Below are 20,030 nucleotides of genomic sequence, written 5' to 3' on the forward strand. Positions count from 1 at the left end.
CACCTTGGTGGTTAGTCAGTTGAGTGTCTGTTTTTGGCTCAGGTTATGATCCTACAGTCCTGGGATGGAGCCCCTGCATTGGGCTCCCTGTTCCACAGGAAGCCTGATCTCCCTCTCCCTCTCCCTCTGCCTGCCACTTCCCCTGCTTGCACTCTCTGTCAAATAAATAAATAAAGATCTTTAAAAAAACAAAAATGAAATAAAATAAAAAAGAAAATCTTATTTTTGGATCCCATGACAAATTCAAAGGAATATTTAGAAATAACAATTTCAGTGCAGGAAAATGTTCTTGAAGGCTAAATGGTCAAATTAAATAGTCTCAACAGTCACAAAGTCTTTGGACTTGGATGATGCTTAGAGAATCCACAGGATACGTGGGAGAAGGGGAATGAACATACAAACAACAAAAAAATACGATTTATAAGGTATGCTAGAGGTTTTTTTTTTTTTTTTTTTTTTAGATTTTATTTATTTATTCATGAGAGACAGAGAGAGAGAGAGGCAGAGACACAGGCAGAGGGAAAAGCAGGCTCCATGCAGGGAGCCCGATGTGGGACTCGATCCCGGGTCTCCAGGATCAGGCCCTGGGCTGAAGGTGGTGCTAAACTGCTGAGCCACCTGGGCTGCCCTATGCTAGAGTCTTGTAGAAAAAATGCATCCCCAGGATCCCCAAAGTGATTAGATATACTTATTGAACTGAAAATGACAATGTTACCTGAAGCCAGTACAGTCTGGCTCTTAAACTTCTCTGGTGAGGAGACTGCTTAAATTCAATCTGAATCCCGGATAAAAAATCTCGCTTTATCGGGCAATGAACAGGGAGGCGCATTTCCATGGGAACTTTATCAAAATTGACCTGGGGAAAAAGCACATGTATTTATGATGACTTGATATTATCAGTGTAGCCCATTTAAAATATCCATTTACTCACAAATTGGAAGGGGAAAACATTTTAATCTCTATGTCTCACCAAAAAAGATCTGCCTTAAGGTGATCTACAGTTGAGATCTTTGAAGCAGAAACACTTTTCCACCACAGTTATGAGGAAAACAAGAAAACAACTGAGGAACTTTTCAATTATATAAACTTTTCAATTATATAAGTCATGCTTTTTATTTTTTAAAAACCTCAAGAGTAATGAGTAATTCTAGGTAACTCTTAAATTTTGTTTTAACAAAGTTAAACAATGAATAGTTAATAGCTTATTTATGTCTGACAGTTTGTTTTCATTTAAGCATGGCCAACATTTATAGGGATAAGGATGGGGTGGGGGACATATCTGATGATCAATGCAAAACCAACCATTAGATATCAAAGAGAAAGAGTAACTAAAACTGTGTGACTGAAGCAGAGCAAATGAGAAACTGCAGTCAAGCTTCTGGGGTCTTCCTAGAGCAAGCAAACCTTCAGCTGTAATACTGTAAGGGCCTGCAGAGAGTACACCTGTATTTGTAACATCTACCCATGTCCAACAATTGTTCGCATTTAATGAATTTAATTGAGTGAATTTTTTATAGGGTTTTTACTACTGAAAAACATAAGTTTTCACAGACTTTATTTGCCAATATATTTTGGTATCATTCAAAACAGAAAAAAAGTTTCAATAAGCAATATTAATTTCTGCATAATCCTGCTGAAAACAAGTTCCATGAAACTGTCTCATAAACAGAAGAAATGACAAAAATGCAAAAGAGAAACATACTTAAATCATGTTTCATAGTATATGACTTAATAACATTTTAATTTAAAATGTACTAATGAATATCAGTCATGTCAATACTATTAATAAATAAGAGTTTATTAACTAATAAATAGTTTCTGAATACACCTTTTTTTTTAACATGGACAGTAAATTTTCCTTATTTTCTACCAACAGAATACATATATAAAAACCAAAACAATTTTGGTATACCTCAAAATTATTATCTAGTTTAATCCATCCATGGTCTCTTGATACTTGATATTTTTTATAGGCCTGTTCCAGCAATATTATCTGCTTTTGACTAAAAGGCTTCCATTTCTGTTTTGGTTTCATCTCCCAAACAACACCAGAACTAAAACAATTCAGAGAAAGTTAAATTAGGAATATATATTAGGCTTGCTGGAATTGTCATTCAACTTCAAATTATCTCAACTATAAATCTCCTATGAAAATTATACTTATGCAAGAGATTTTTTTTAAAACAGCAAAATATACTGGTGCTATAAAGTACATAAGAAAAAAGAGCAGGGGAAAATGTTCTTCTATCACACATTGACATCAATCAATCAAGGAACTCACAAACTTTTTTTGTAAGGAGCCATATAGTAAATTTTTTTAAAGATTTTATTTATTCGAGAGAGAGATAGAGTACAAGCAGTGTGAGAAGCAGAGAGAGAGGGAGAGGCAAACTCCCCACTCAGCTAGGAGCCCAACAGGGGCTCCATCCCAGAACCCAGAGATCATGACCTGATCCAAAGGTAGATGTTTAACCATCTGAGCCACCCATGTGCCCCCATATAGTAAATAGTTTAGACTTTGTGGCTGAGACAAAATTAAGATTATAATAAGTGCTTAAATAATAAGAGAGAAAAAAATTGGACAAATTTTTGTAATTGATGAAATTCAAAATATAAAAACAATTCAGCAAAATTTTAAAAATATAAATCTAATGAAAAAATATTTCTACTTTTTATTGAGGTATAATGGACATAGAACATTAATTTTAGGTATATAAAATAGTGATTTAATATTTGTAAATACTGTGAAATGACCACAATAAATCTAGTTAACATCTGTCACTATACATACTACAAAAATTTTGTTTTACTCTTCATTCTCAGGGGTGACATTTCACTTAATTAGGGCTCAAAGTCAGTATTCATAGAGGTTAATTCTTCAGTCACCTCTAACTCAGCACTCGCTTCTCAAATATACAATAATTGGGTAACACTGGTAACATCTGATGACTCATCAAGAACCAAGGAAAACCATTCAAAATTATTTGCCTTATTTTTAATTGACTATTGATGTTGCTCTGAATGTCCTCAATTCAAGTAACTATTCTCACAAAAAAGGCTAAGGGCCCTAAGTTTATTTACTCTGGACACATTTCTTCAGCTGCTACATTCAGGTGATTTAATTAATTTACCATTGGTAAAAGCCATTTCTTACCTGGCTAACAAATGAGTTATTCAGAAACTAACTTTGGTTGCAGCCTCATTTTTGGTTATTTTATTTGTGTGAAGAAATTTATTTGTATGAGATATTTTGATTAAATTTTCTGATTTTTCTGGCCACTTTTTTCCTGTTGGGTGGGCATACTGTTATGTGTTCTTAGTTTGGAAATGTCAATATATACTGTATTCTTTTAGCACAGGTATAGGGTCATTATATAATAAAATATGCTTTGCCATATCATTCAATAACAGTGATCTGTAAGAGAGACACTAAAAATCCACTTTTCTCTACTTCTTTTGACATGATGAGAATGCATTAGTAATAAAAAACAAATAAAAGTTGCAGGATAGCTATATGTGTGGCAATAATATACTCTATTTGCCCTTTGTTGTGTGCTAATAAGCAGCAGTGCAAAAGCAGCCATAGACATATAAAAGAATAAGCGAGGCTGTATTCTAGTAAAACCTTACTTATGGGCAACAAACTTAGAATTTCATATAATTTTCATGTGTTATAAAATGTTTTCTTTCAATTTTTCCCAACCATTCAAAAATGTAAAAAATTCTTAGACCAGGTCTTGAAAAAACAGGGCATCAGCTACATTTGATTCTAGGCCATCCTTTGCTGATCCCTGATTAGAGAATACTATTTGCATAATGATAAAAGAAAACTCCATAATATTTTAATTTAACAGTTTGTTGGTATTAATCAATGATACTGTTAACAATGCCCTCATTGTATTATGTAGTCGGTCAATGAAAATAATGAATAAAATATCCACTATAAATTATATAAATCTTGGGCCACCTGGGTGGTTCAGTCAGTTAAGTGTTCAACTCTTGATTTTGGCTCAGGTTGTGATCTCAGGGTTGTGAGATCAAGCACCCAGTGTGGAGCCTGCTTAATATTTGCTCTCTCCTTCTTCCTATGACCCTCTCCCCCCCTCACAAATCAATCTATCCATCAACCAATCCAACATCAATTCATGATAAAAAAAACTCTTCAACAAATTAGGGAGAGAGAACTTCCTGAACCTGAAAAATAACATCTACAAAAAAACCTACAGTTAACATCATACTTAATGGTGAGGAACTAGATGCTTTCTTACTAAGATCAAGAACAAAGCAAGAATGTCTTCTCTCACCATTCCTATTTAACTTTGGGAAATACTAAATAATGCAATAAGTCAAGAAAATAAAAGGTACACAGATTAGGAAAGAAGAAATAAAGCTGTCTGTTCTCAGATGACATGACTGTGTATGTAGAAAATCCCAAAGAATCAACCAAAAAAATTCCTACAACTAATGTTTCAAGATACAAATATACAAAAATCAATTGTTTTCTTATGTATCAGCAATGAACAATTGAAATTTGAAATTAAAAACACGATAATATTTATATTAGCACCAGAGAAATAAAATAACTTAGGTATAAACAAAATCTAACAAATTTGTGCAAAAACTATATAAGGAAAACTACAACAGTGTGATGAAAGAGATCAAAGATCTGAATACAAGGATCTGTGTACACAAATATGAAGACTCAATAATGTCAAGATATCAGTTCTTTCCAAGTTCATCTATAGCTTAGATGCAATTCCAACCAATATCTGAGCTAACTGACAAACTAATTCTAAAGTTTATATGGAAAGGTGAAAGATTCAAAATAGTCAACATAATGTTGAAGAGGAAAAAAGTTGGAGGACTGACACTACATGACTTTAAGATTACCACAAAACTACAGAAATCAAGACACAATGGTATAACTGAAAGAAATGACAAACACACCAAGAGAATAAGACCAAGAGGTCCAATATAGTCAACTGATTTTTGAAAGGAGCAAAGGAAATTCAATGGAAAAAGGACAATCTTTTCAACAAATGGTGACAGAACCAAACGTGGAAAAAAAAATCCACCTAGACACAGAGCTTACACATTTCACAAAAACTAACTCAAGATGTATTATCAGAGACCTAAATATCAAATTTAAACCAAAAAAATCCAGAGGGTAACACAGGAGAAAACGTAAGTAACTTTGCATTTTTGTAACTTTTAAAATATAACACCTAAACCATAACTCATGAAAGAAAGAATCAATGCGGGCGCTTATTAAAATTAAAAACCCGGGATTCCTGGGTGGCTCAGCGGTTTGGTGCCTGCCTTTGGCCCAGGGTGCGATCCTGCAGTTCCAGGATCGAGTCCCACATCAGGCTCCCTGCATGGAGCCTGCTTCTCCCTCTGCCTGTGTCTCTGCCTCTCTCTCTCTATGTCTATCATGAATAAATAAATAAAATCTTTAAAATATATATATAAAAAAATTAAATTAAATTAAAAACCTCATTGGTGTGAAAGACACCGTTAAAAGAATGAAAAGAATGTAAAGATAGAGACTGGGAGAAAATATTTGCAAAACACGTATCTGAGAAAATACTGGTACCCCAAATATATAAAGAACTTTTAATGAGAAAATGAAAAAATTTTAAAAGGGAAAAGACTTGACTCTAATGAGGAAGATATTCTGATAGCAAATAAGCATTTGAAAAGATGCTCATGGGCAGCCCGGGTGGCTCAGCGGTTTAGCACCGCCTTCAGCCCAGGGCCTGATCCTGGACACCGGGGATCGAGTCCCACGTCAGGCTCCCTCATGGAGCCTGCTTCTCCCTCTGCCTGTGTCTGTTTCTCTCTCTCTCTCTCTCTCTCTGTCTGTCTCTCATGAATAAATACAATCTTTAAAAAAAAAAAAAGATAGAAAAGATAGAAAAGATGCTCAACAGCACATGTAATTAGGGAATTGCAAATTAAAACAATAATGACATATCACTACATCCCTGTTAGAATGGCCAAAATCTAGGACACTGACAACACCAAATGCTGGCAAGGACATGGAGCAATGACTGTTCATTCATTTATTCCTGGTGGAAATGGAAAATGGTACAGCCGCTTTGAAAGACAATTAGGTGATTGCTTACAAAACTAAACATAATCCTACCATAAAATCCAGCAATCACACTCCTTGATATTTAATCAAATGAATTAAAAACTTATGTCTAGGGATGCCTGGATGGCTCAGTGGTTGAGCATCTGCCTTCAGCTCAGGGCATGGTCCTGGGGTCATGGGACCAAGTCCCTCTGCCTATGTCTCTGCCGCTCTCTCTGTGTCCATCATGAATAAATAAATAAAATTCTTAAAAACAAAAACAAAAAAAAGTATGTCTATACAAAAACCTGCTTATAAATGTTTATAACAGCTTTATTCATAAATGCTAAAACTTAAAAGCAACCAAGATGTCTTTCAATAGTCAATAGTAAATAAACTGTGGTACATCCAGACATGGGATATTATTCAGTGATTTTAAAAAATGAGTTATCAAACCACAAAAAGACATGAGGAGACTTAAAAATTATTGCTAAGTGAAAGAAAGAAGCTTATCTGAAAAGGTTACATACTCAATGATTCCAGTGATAGGACATTCTGGAAAAGGCAAAACTTTTATATAGTAAAAAGATCAGTGGTTTTTCCAGAGGTTCAGGGTTAGGGAGAAAGGGATGAACAAGTGACACCCAGGTGATTTTTACAATATAGGACACTGTAATAACAGGTATACGTTATTCATTTGTCAAAACCCACAGAATACAGAATTTACAAACTAAGAGCAAACTCTAACTTAAAATACATCAACACTTGACTTTAGATAATAATAATGTATTAACATTAGCTCATCAATAGTAAAAAAAGATACCATACTATTTCAAGATGTTAATAATAGAGGAAAGCTGCAGGGCATTTGGGAACTCTGTACTTTATAGCCAATTTCTCTGTAAACCTAAAAGTGCTCAAAAAAATAAAAGGTTATTTTAAAAAATTATCTAACATATATTTTTCCTTAGTACACAACCCCACTGAATGGGTATTAAATGTGTACTGTGTCAGAAGATAAACAAGGTCTTTTAGATGAATTTTTAAAAGTCCTTATAAAGACCAATCTGACAAAATATAATACCAAACATAATATTAAAGTAAAAATAAGTTACACTGAAGAACAATAGAGTGAAGAAATGGAATTTCTAGGACTTAAAAATGATTTTCCTATTTAGGTTAAAAATATTATAAAATACTGAAATGTATAACCAAGAGAATATATTATTCATATATATATACAAATATATTAATGTTATATTATTGTATGTATACCCTTTATAGAACTCTTAATCTGTTGGGTGTTGTGTAAAGTGTGCTATATACATGATGCTTTTATTGACTTTATTGTTTACCTCACTAAACATTATTGATAGTGAATAATACTATGATGGTTATACACAAAATTCCACCCATCAGCCTCCAAGAAAAGAATGAGTCTTTTAACCAAAGTTAGTGACATTTAAAAAGTCATAATAAGTAAATTCAAATGTTTTCTCATACAGATACAAGCAGAATCAGAGAAAAATACCTGGTATCATCACTATTAAAACATTCTAAAAAATCGCCCATTAAAGACTATGTACTCATGTTATACTGCCTCTTTTATGAATGTTTTCTCCAATTTGACCCACTGTTGTCAGCTTCCCCTAATCCATGCCAGTTTCTTCAGCCTGTACTGCAGAAAACTACCTAGTTGCTTCTATCTCTGTACTTCCATTGCAGGTATATATACTTCTTTGTAGCACTTCTGCTATCATAATTCATCAAAAAAAAAAAAAAAAACATACCAAAAAACAAAGAAAGAAGCAAACCTTTCTTCCCCCACCAACTGATGATAAGTACAGTAAGTGCGAAGACATTACTTTAGTCATCTTCCTATCTTAGGGGCTTTTCAACTCCAGTGAAAAAAACTTCATAAATTATGCTGAAAGAATATACAGTACATCAAAATTCAGAACAGCTAATTATTCTCACTAAACTGGATATGAACTCAATGCTTTTTAAAGATTTCTGATGCCTTATCTTCCTTCTGCCATACCTGGTTATCCCAATATATGAAACTTCCTGCTTGTTTTCATTGTTAACCAGGGAAAGCCCAAGACTGTGGAGAGAAAAGGTTATTTCATGATCAGCCTGCTCCATTTCTTCTGCCTGCAGTGCTTTGGAAACCAAGGCAACATCATCAGTGAAAAGCAACACTCTCTGGCGCCCATCTAGGAATGATACCCAGTGTATCTGGGTGTTTGCATCATAGGGAAACTGGCCACATTCATCCTGGGGAAAAGAGAGACTTTGTATTAAACCCATGAGCAGTAAGTTTTTATTACATAAAGTTAAACTACAGTAACTGAACATCTAGAAAAGTTAAAAACCATGGCTATAAATTGGAAAACTAATCTTCAAAATGACATAAATTAATTAAAATCAAATTAAAATAACCTATTTTAAGACATAACTCCCCAATTTTTTTTTTCAAACAACAACAAACATTAAGAGTGCTTAATTTTTTGTGTGTCCTAGGTTTGACAGTTCAAAGGGCACTCGGCAGGAAGAAGAGTATCCTTCAAGGTTCCAGGGCCCTAAGACACTTACTTGTCTCCAAGAGGGAGAGATTCCTAAGTTTATTAGAATAAAAGTAACCTAGTTTAGGTAAAACTAACCCAGTTTATTTTTATGTTTTAATAACTTATAACACTGCAAATGTATATTTACATATATCACACTATTAAACAATAAAACTATGGTTTGGGGATCCCTGGGTGGCTCAGCGGTTTGGCGCCTGCCTTTGGCCCAGGGCACGATCCTGGAGACCCAGGATCGAATCCCACGTCAGGCTCCTGGTGCATGGAGCCTGCTTCTCCCTCTGCGTATGTCTCTGCCTCTCTCTCTCTCTCTCTCTGTGTGTGACTATCATAAATAAATAAAAATTAAAAAAAAAAAACTATGGTTTGTACTTAGTGTGTACTGTTTTGCAAAATCTACTTGGTTAAAGGTCTCATATAGCGCTTAAAAATATAAGACTTGATTTGGTCAATGGTTTCAGAGACTGAAATAATGATTCCTCCTCATTCTGGGCTTAACATTTCATGTTAATACAACAGTTCATTTCAACAAGCAGTACAAGCAGATGAAAAGTATGTGCCTTTCATCTCATGCTTTCCTGGAAAAAAAAAAAGCAAATAAAGGATTTATACAGAGGAGATGAATAGCTGAGTTTTGTTGTTGTTGTTTGACATCTATTGCTTTTTTATTGAAGTATAGTTGACACACGATGTTTCATCAGTTTCAGGTATACAACATAATGATTCAACAACTCTATATACTATCCTATGCTCACCACAAGTGTAGCTACCATTTGTCCCCATTCAACATTATTACTATACCACTGATTATATTCCCTGTGCTGTACCTGTCAGCCCTGTGACTCATTGTGTAACTGGAAGCCTGTACCTCCCACTACCCTGTACCCATTTCACCAACCCTCCCACCTCAACCTCTGGCAACCACAAGTCTGTTCTCTGTATTAATGGATCTGTTTGTTTGTTTTTTAGATTCCAATGTTTAAGTGAAATCATAGGGTATTTGTCTTTCACTGACTTATTTCACTTAGCATAATACCCTCAAGGTCCATCCATGTTGTCACAAATGGCAAGAACTAATTTTTTTAAGACTGAGTAATACTCCATTTTACATATATACATAATAAACCACATGTTTTTTGTCCATTCATCTATTGATTACACAGATTGTTTGCATACCTTGGCTACTATAAATAATGCTGCAACAAACATGGGGGTGCATATACCATTTCAACTTAGTGTTCTTGTTTTCTTTGTGTAAATACCCAGAAGTGGAATTACTAGATACTGTGGTACTTCTGTTTTTAGTTTTTCTGAGGAACCTTTATACTATTCGCCACAGTGGCTGCACCAATTTATATTTCCAACAGTACCTGAGGGTTCCTTTTTCTCCATCCTCATCAACAAACTGCTTTAAAAAAATCTATTGCTTTTAATATATATGTCAAAGTAGCCTATTCAATTTTTCAAATTCTAGTATGCAACCAAATTTTGCAAATATTTCAGAGATATCTATTAAGAAGGTGAGTTCTCTATAAGGTACAAAATTTGATATGTCTTGGTTTCAGTCTTAGTTATTACTGAAGTACTCTCTAATCGCATTTTTCATGTTTGATCTGTTAAAAATAAAATATCCTCTGATTCCTATGTTTCAGTTAACTTCTAGCATTTTAAGTTTTATATTTTGATACCATGTTTTTCTTGGCATGAAAGTTTATGGTTGTCATGTCTTTTGTCATATCATCATATTCTATTTAAAGGTTAAATGGAGGAGAGGGGAAATAATACCAGCATAGTCAGAGACCTCTGCTAGAACTCCCATGTCTCTGAGCCAGGGAGCTAAGAGGATCAGGGAATTTAAGCCTCTGTACCATTTGCAAACCTTGAGTTTGTCTTGTAAAAAGTAAAGCACAAGCAAGCGAGTAGAGATCCATCAGATTGTCATGGTGAAAATTATTCCAAGAATCTTGTAACAGAGGAACTATCAGTCTAATTTTTCAGAAGTGGATAAGTCTTTCTCTCTTTTATGGGTATTTCAGAGGGAATATAGGAAAGGATAATTCAGCCACTGTTGGCCAATTACCATTTTAAAGCAAAAGTCAAGAAAGCTTTTTAAAAAACTGACATTATCAGACAGTGGAAGAGGACACTGTATGAACTTTTCATAATAGAATATATTTCTACAGAAACTAGATGATCTATATCACTAACACAAGAGCAATTCCTACACTAGAGAAAGCCTGGTAGCGAATTCTTAGCGACCTTCCCAAAGTTTAAGAGTCTAAGAATAACATATTTGATCAAATTAGCTACCTTAATAGTTTCAATAAATATTTCACTAAATTTCTTACATGGGATCATTTGTATACTGCCAGATTCCTCTAATTAAAACACAAGGTCTTCATTGGGAAAATATGCCTAAAAACCTCAAAGCCAACAGTGGTATGCATATGTTCAAAATAAAGTTGTTTTCTCTTAGTTTTAAAATGCTTTTCTTTAAAAAATAAAAGGTATATAAAAAGATACTTTATTGGTCTTTATTTGGGCAAGATAAAGCAGGCCCCTTTTTCAAATCGTAAATAAGTTATCTTGACTAATCTAAAATACTGGTATGAACTACTTGCAATCTAAACTCCAAAACCAGCTTTCAATTCATTTTTAGTTCAGTAAGGACAAAGATGACTGTATGAAGCTGCTTGTCTGCTTCCTTAGCCACCAGGCAACACATACAGCACTCATTCCCATCAAATGATACCTTTAACAGACTGTGTTCTCCAGTATTTGCTGCATACGTCCATGTAAGTTTTTTGGTACCAGTAGGATCTGCCCAAGCAAAGAGTCGAGCTTCTCCTGGCACCAAGTGTACTTCTTCCTGTGACCCACTGAAACACAACAGCCAGAGGGAAGATTAAAATATCTAGGCCTTGAGAAACTCAGACCTGTGGCTTACAAAGGAGGGGACTGGTATAAAAATCTTATAAAACTCCTTGTTAATAAACAGAGCTCTGCCTAAAAGTAAGTACTCTAAAATAGTCAATAAACTAACAGTTTTGAAGCTTGAAGGAATGCCTCTCTGAAGTTGGGGTATACTCCAAATTGATGCAGGCAATGGAATTCGTTAAGGTAAACAAACTGGTACATCAGAGCTCACCTGCAGGAAAAGCTACAAATTCTTTAGCAGCAGCAGAATTTCACTCAGTGCTTAAATTTAAGTTTTTTAATCAAATGCAATAGATAAGAAACATGGGTCTTTAGGAAAAAAAATATTTATGTCCATTCTGTTGCTACTCAAAGTGTGATCTATGGAGAAGCAGAAACATTATCTGGAGCTTGCGGAAAGTGCAAAATCCTGGGCCTCATCTAAAACCTACTAAATCAGAATCTGCATTTTAACAAGATTTCTGGGAGATCTTTAAATTTATCCTTAAAGTTTAAGAAGTGTTAGTCCATATTACAAAAAACTTTCTAGAGAATAACAACAAAAGGAATCCAATTAGGTTTCAATCCCATAAATCTCTCACTGGGGGCAGCCCGGGTGGCTCAGCGGTTTAGTGCCGCCCGCCTTTGGGCCTTTGGCCCAGGGCCTGATCCTGGAGTCCCGGGATCGAGTTCCATGTCGGGCTCCCTGCATAGAGCCTGCTTCTCTCTCTGCGCCCCACCCCTCTATGTCTCTCATGAATAAATAAATAAAATCTTTTAAAAAAATAAATAAATAAATCTCTCAGTGGATTCAAGTCAGGAGAGTAAAGAATAGGTAAATCTGCAAGGCATTATTTTATATAAAATAATTCTACACGTAAAAATAACCTTATATATAAAGATTTTATACGTATATGAAATAATGCCTTGCAGATTTAGAATTATTCTTGGAAAATATATAATATATATCTTAAGGGTTTAAGACCATCTGTGATGTCATTAAATAATGGCATCATCTAAGCCAAATGACAGCACAAGCAAGAACAACAAAATTCCCATCATTCCATACTTTTTTTTTCAAATTTTTTTTAAGATTTTATTTATTTATTCATGAAAGATGCACAGAGACAGAGAGAGAGGCAGAGACATGGGCAGAGGGAGAAGCAAGCTCCATGCAGGGAGCCCAACGTGGGACTCCATCCCGGGTCTCCAGGATCACACCCTGGGCTGAAGGCGGCGTTAAACCGCTGAGCCACCTGGGCTGCCCTCATTCCATACTTCTGTTCAACATTGCTACCTATTCATTGTCCTCTCATTTAATCTTCTACCATCGTTACTGGGAGGAAAAAAAAAACAACAACTTGATAGAGATTTATAGGGAGAGGTTCACTGACTATTACCAGTTACTAAAGAATAATAATACTTAAACAGGTTTACAATTCCTTTATATGCAATTCTGAAATTTTAAAAACTCCAAAAGTCCAAAGATTTTTCTCTTAGTTTTGTGTCGAGAGTTATTTAGCTAATAAACTTAATCTGAACTGATATGAGAATATAAATAGTTTTATTTATCCCTCTTTGTATGAATATTTATAAGTTTTGCCAGAGGAATATTAATGTATTGGACTCTAGAGAACTGTCTCAAAACCTGGCAAGGGTATTACAATAAACAGCATGTGTTTCACGTTACCCTTCTAAAATCAGAAAACATGTGGAATGTGAAACACATCTACCATCTCAATGTTTCCTAGAAAAGACTATGGACCAGTAAAAAGCAAATGAGATTTTCCATGAACCTTTTTTTTCATACCTCTGTTTATATGTGACGACATCCTGTGATGTGTGGTTTATTACTAGGGCAGGTGCAGATCCCTCATGATAATCAGAAAAGGTTATGACAGTTGAATGTTCAGCAATGTTTACATCCACCAAGATGCCCCCATTCTATCATAAAAAAAAAATTGTGTTTGAGGTATTGGTTTAACTTGCAGTGACATTTCGAATTTCAATTAGTTATGTAGACATGAAAAATCTGTTTTCTTAAGTTCTTACTGAGAAGCATACTGGTTCTGATGTCTTACAAACATATGTATAGCACCTTACAAATATATATATTAGCACCTTCAAAGAATTACCAGATTTCATAGCATGTTTTAATAAAATATTTTAAAGCAAATTTTAAAAATTAAAGACATTTTATTTTAAAACATGAAAACATACCAGCTCTTCTAAGCTCAATAAAGTGCCATTATCTTGTCGATTATAAAAAAATGGTCTGGAGGATCCTTCACAGCCCACCACTCTCACACAAAGTTTGCCTGACAAGTTTTCAGGCCAAAAGGGAAGGCACTAGAAATATAAAAGTTAATATCAGTCTTAAAATATACTGTGGTAGAAGACAATGGCTAATTAAGTTTTCAATTCTAAACTGGATCATGATACAACTATTAATAAGTTTAAAATATTTCTTCCATATAGCATGTTAAAATTATTAACAATATAATACCCTCTTACGAAACCAAAGAAATTCCATCAGAAGAACACATATGTATGTATTAGTCTGTATGCACTTATGGAAGAATAATTATGAGAAACTAAAGAGCTTACTAATTAAGAGTCCCTCAAATATCTTGAATATTTAAAACCTATAATCTTAAAACATTTGCTTTTGTGCATATCCTATTTTAACTCCTTAAAGCACTATGAATTATTTCACATATTATCTTAAACTAGAAAGATAATTGAAGGCAGAGAAGAGGACACCACAGACCTTGCTGGAAGTCCTAATGTTATCTTCCTGTTTGATCTTAATTAAAGCATAAACCTCTTTGAGCCTTATCCGTAAAACTGAGATTTTTAGTTCCTGATATAATACAAAATGTCCTTCTGTTATACAATACTAAGTAAGTTCTATTTCTGAATAAAAATGCTACTCTTAACAAACCCACATCAATGATAATGAGCATTTATTTGTTGCCAAGTCTACAGACATCATTCTAAGTGCCTTGGAAAACTCATGCTTCTCAGAACTCTAAATCTGTATAACTGCAATCCTCCCTCTTAAGCTTCTTGCTAAATATTTTTAAATATATTTATAATTTTGTTTTTTAGATATACAGAAGAATGATTCTTTCCTTAAGATCAGCTGTTTTGGATGAAAACTCCGGAAATTCAAGCAGTAATGCTCATCTATGCACCTGTCCTCTTCATTCTTTTCCTTACTCCCTTACCACTTGTAAAATCTTATTGAGCCTGCAACATTTAGTTCAAATCCCATCTCTTCTATGAAACATTCCCTTTAATCTTGGCCACAGTGACTGAGACTTCCAATGACTGTACTGATTTTAGAAAAGTATGAGATTCAATTTCCTTCTCAGTAAAGTGAGGGAATTGAATTTTAGGTAATTTTTAAGGAAACTTCCAGATAATCTACTCAGAAATTCTAAAACCACCTATAATTTTTCATATACTATCTTTTTTCCATGTGTTAATTTATATGAATCTTAAGCCCTCCAACAAGATTATATGCTTCTTGAATGCAGAGACATTTTCCTCACTATTGAGAAAATTCATAGTACATTATCTTTATGTTTTCACAGTACACATCCATATGTTCTACACATATAGGAAGAACTAGAGACTAGGTGTTAGCCCTCTACTGGTGATAAGTATTACCAGTAATTTTCTTCTTTTTAAACATGAGTTTATAGTCAAAAGTCAAAGTTGGCTATCATATTTTAATACACAAATATCATAGCAAAATGAATATAACAAAGAAGTATATGCAATTCTTATTTGTATGTCTATATTTATTTGTACATTTTAGCAGCCAGTTATAGTAAAGAATATTTTACCTCTGAAGAAGCAATATAGTTCCACTTATGAGTTGGCATTGAGCCATCAGATGCAATTTCACCAACTTCTAGTTCTAATGATGACTTGTTTGCAATGGTACAAAAGGGGGTCAGAGTAACTATTCGTGTAAGATTAAAACTGCTCATTTTGATGCTAACACCAACCTGTATAAAGTAACAAACAAATTTATAATTTCCCAGTACTTTATATAGCTTCTCTGAAATCTACAAACACATACTCCATTCACACATAGATTTCTTAAAGTATTTTAAAATAACACTTGTTAAATGAAGTAACTAATATAAGCCATATTCAACTACTGATTATCTTCTCACTCAAAAATTTTTGGTTCCTTTATTTGGCTCCATCTGAAATCAATTCAAGAAATATCAAGGGGTAATCTAATGATGACTTGTAATAACATATTTAGTTTATTTATATTTTTTGTTTTTTAACATTCCAGATATAAATTGTTTTATATTTAGTGGAGAGGCTCAAGCTTTGCTGCTTTATCATCTCTCTATTAATGAACTAAGAAGAGAATTTCAAAGTAGCAATAAAACAGGTCAAATGGTATCAGATTACTCAAATTTTCAGTCATTTGGCAGGGAGTAATATGGAATGAGGATTCTAATATATTCCGAATAGTCACCAAGTTGCTTACTTCAATGCATTCAACTTGCTGCTTTAAACTTTGATATCAAATTCAGGTTTTGTCCTGATACTAGGACCACAGAAATTTATAGAGGTAACAGTCCTTTAAGTAATACTCCGATTTCAAATTTCTGTGCCCCTTAGAATTTAGCTGTTTAATGAACCAAAGAAAACATGAATAAAGTAAGAAGTAAATAAGGAAGCAGACTCTTACCAGGTATTCCATATTGTTGGCAGGACACTTCACACACCCATAACTTCCCACTGTATCCAATGAAAAACTACTGGACCAGGCACTAGTTGAAATTTTTAATTGTACCTATACCAGAGAACACATCATCATTACGTAAGAAACCTTAAAGACTATGTTGTATTTTATTTGAGGGAAAGTTGTTAGACTACAGAAATTGATTTAGTATCATGGGACACCGAAAAACATAAAGTCATACTGCCAATGGGTCATACAGCCATAGATGTTCCAGAGGCCAATAAAAGCAGAGCTCTGATCTTCCTATTCGCCTATGAAATGAGTTTAGCGAATTTAAAAATGTATACCAATGAGACCCTCCATTGCTTAAAAAAAAAATTATGTAAAATATTTTCAGTATTACACTTAAGATACTGAGCTAACAAATTCTTAAAGTTTTAAAACATAGAGAATTTATGCCTTTAACATTATTCAGCAAATGTTAAATAAAGGGAATCATGATCAACACAATAGAAGGTAATAGGACACAGTTCCAGTCTTCAACTAAATAGGGAGATGAGAAACACATACTAATAATTATGACATGGGGCTCAATGTTATTAAGAGTTATATGAGTGGTACAAAATGCTATCAAGGTGAGAAGGTAAAACGTTTACTTCTGGCTATGAGATTTAGACAAAGTTTTATAGAAGAGATCTAATTGTGTTCCTCCATCTACCCAACTAGATTATAAAAAACCTGTGGACAACCAGAGGTAAGACACATAAACAAGTAATTACAATGCTATAGATTAATCGACACTTTAGGACAGTGATTCTCAAAATGGGGTCCCTGGACCAGCACCAATAGCATCACCTGAGAATCTGTTAGAAATGCAATGTTCAGACCCTATCCAGACCTAGTAAATCATATGAAAGGGGAACAACCCAGAAATGTGTTTTAAAAGCTCTAAAGGTGATTCTAATGCATACTAAAATTTGAGAACCCCTGCTCTAAGAGGACATGGATGTAACATCTAGCTCCACTTCAGACAGTTAGAAATCCTTCACATGTCAGGTCTGAGCACAATGATAGTCTAAGGCAGAACAGCAGAGATAACCAGAAAAGATCTGGCAGTCAGGGAAAGCATAGGGGAAAAGGCATTCTTAGCAGAGGATGCAGCACAGACAAAGGTCTAGCAGCAAGTACTTGGGGTGTATATGATAAGCAATTCCAAGATAGGAAGCTACAAAGGAAAGAAGGGACCAGAGCACAAAAGATCAGGCTTAGACCCTAGGTTCTTTCTCAGAGGCCTGGCTTAGTAGCTACATACCTAGGTGAGCTCAGTTAACATAAGCCAAATCCAACTCTTCCACCTTTGGAAATGCTATTTCGTTACTGGTAAATCTGGCTTTCTACCTGACACTACTAAAAGAAAGAAGTAATTCTAAAGGCCATAGAGAAAAGGGCAATTCAGCTTTGGGAAACCTGCTGGTCCTAACATGCCACTTGAACATGTATTCCTGAAAAGTCTCCTTGGACCTACTTCATACCAGTGGCACTTAGCAACTGGTGATTCAGGGAAGGCTAATGACTCATGAGTTTCCAGGTTAGGAATTTATCTATTTTTAATTGTTAAATTAACCAAAACACACCTTATTTTTACTAAAAATGTTCTTCTTCTTGAAAGAGAATAAAATAATATCCCTGAAATCAGCTGGATGTTTCATGTGAATGTCTTCTGAACGATACTGGAGAACCCGAGATGTCTTGTTGATTAGCCAATAGGGACTAAAGACAGATAGCACCATCCGGCTGCCAATTCGTCTGACATGTATTGACAAGTCAATTGTCATCACTTCTGCAGAGTCAGAGGAAAAACACACAAGAAAGAATTCGGGAAGTGTATCACATATACGGAAATGTCCACTCCAGTTTCTGCCCTGATATTTCATCAGAACTAATTCCATTACTTCTCCACTGATTTTTGAATGTAGAACGTCAGCAGCACTGCCTTCCGCTAGCTCATGAGTTTCTGCTGTTCCCTAAAGACAAACAAAAATGAAATTTGCTTAGTGATTTTATTAAAACCTCTGCAATAGCAATATCCATATTTTATACAAAGGCTAATAAATAACTTATCAGATTAACTGACATTTCTTCAATGAAGTACCATGTTTACATATTCTGAGTGTCCAATAACCACTAAGAACTAGAAAGAAAACACTGTATCATAGCCAAAGGCAAAAAATTGTCTTTTGGCCATAAGTAGGCCAATAGCCAAAAGTTTTGAAAAAAAAGATCTATGCCAAGAATCAAAGGATGGATGCAGGAATGCTGGCTGTTGTCTGCATCATTAAATGAGCCACTTAATTGCCTGGGCTTCTGCTTTATCTGCTATTCACACACTATGCCTAGTGGTTCCCATATAAATAGGAGAAGGAAAGTGATATCAAACTATTCTGACAAGCTACCTAAGTAAGGCAGAATTATTTCCAAAATGAGTAATAGCCAAATAATAAATCAGGCTTTCTTTTTGAAAGTTTCTCTTACATAAGTACTAGTTAGTTCATTTAATTCATTTTAGTCTTTAGACCTCAAGGGTAGCTCATTGTCAGATAAAGAAAAGAAATAATTTAGGTTCCAACACTTCCCAGACTTTTGTATTTTAAAATGTTGTGGCATGAAAATCTAAAAATATTTATTATACATCATTATTAAAAACTCATTATTTCTCAAACTATCTTAAGTTCAACAGAAACCTGGATCAAATAATCATACTATTAACTTTAAAATAAAAACTTTAAAATAAACTTTAAAAGAATATAAGATGAAGTATTTACCCACTGGCTTTTTTCTATCTATTAGCTACTGGAATTTTACTTAATTAACAGAAATTTTTATGGCTCTTAACTCATAGCAGATACAGCAGAGTTCAGTGGTAGGGAGCAAAGGAGCCAAATTGCATGGTTCAAATCCCAGCTCTTCAACTTACTAGCTGTGGGTTCTTGGACCTATTACTTAACCCCTCTGTGACTCAGTTTCTTCATCTGTAAAATGGGCCTAATCATAGTACCTACTTCAAAAGGTTATTGCAAGGATTAAATGTGTTAATACATGTAAATCACATGGCACAGTGATTACCATATACTAAATGCTGTATCAGTTTTTGCTGTTATTAATATTATTAAAGCATTATGAGTATGCTATGGAAAATACTGACCTCACCTAAAAACACAGTAAAAAAAAAACCTGAATTCATTCTGCAATAATAAAGGTCAAACAAAATACAGGAGACATACCTCAAGTAAGTATCTTAGAGAATATGGGAGAAGGTTCCGCAAAGTGAGGGTAGGATAAAGATGAATAATGTAAGCTGGATCCCAGTCTTCCTCATGGGTACATATATAGCTTAATTCATCAGGCAGAGCAACAGTATTGACAATGAGAGGTAAGAAGTTGACTTCTACTGATGGACACTGAAGCATGCATCTGACTTCCCTGCTCCTGTGAAGTTCTTCTTTCCAAGAAATATAAGTGGTGGATACTTTGTAGTGATTTTCTAAGATACCAGCTGGCTGAATAAACAACTGACATCTAGAGAAAAAAAAGAAAACAGAGTAGGGAAAAAAAGTTTTTATCAAGAAAAAGAATCTCATGAAATCTTTTTGGTAACACCGTAAGGTAAGTACTATTATTCCAATTTTTACAGATGAGGAAAACAAGGATATGAAAGGTTAAGAAACTTGCCCAAAGT

At 34.3% G+C, this 20,030-nt stretch overlaps 1 protein-coding gene across 5 annotated transcripts in view; it reads right to left on the reverse strand.

Annotated features, from left to right (window-relative positions):
* VPS13C (vacuolar protein sorting 13 homolog C) overlaps window positions 1-20,030 on the reverse strand; it is a 168,828-nt gene that overhangs the window by 29,437 nt on the left and 119,361 nt on the right. For all 5 annotated transcript variants that reach the window (XR_012022719.1, XR_012022721.1, XM_072808964.1 and 2 more), the window contains 10 exons: window positions 19,576-19,870; window positions 17,929-18,318; window positions 16,301-16,405; window positions 15,432-15,596; window positions 13,798-13,926; window positions 13,388-13,521; window positions 11,414-11,540; window positions 8,118-8,353; window positions 1,913-2,054; window positions 716-856 (listed from right to left, as the gene is read on the reverse strand). Coding sequence is in view for 3 of the 5 variants with exons in the window: in XM_072808964.1 (XP_072665065.1) it covers window positions 716-856; window positions 1,913-2,054; window positions 8,118-8,353; window positions 11,414-11,540; window positions 13,388-13,521; window positions 13,798-13,926; window positions 15,432-15,596; window positions 16,301-16,405; window positions 17,929-18,318; window positions 19,576-19,870 (1,864 nt within the window). In the remaining 2 variants the exon portion in view is untranslated. The remainder of the gene's footprint in view (window positions 1-715; window positions 857-1,912; window positions 2,055-8,117; window positions 8,354-11,413; window positions 11,541-13,387; window positions 13,522-13,797; window positions 13,927-15,431; window positions 15,597-16,300; window positions 16,406-17,928; window positions 18,319-19,575; window positions 19,871-20,030) is intronic.

This window comes from Canis lupus, chromosome 32 (assembly GCF_048164855.1).
Source record: "Canis lupus baileyi chromosome 32, mCanLup2.hap1, whole genome shotgun sequence".
Lineage (NCBI taxonomy): Eukaryota > Metazoa > Chordata > Mammalia > Carnivora > Canidae > Canis > Canis lupus.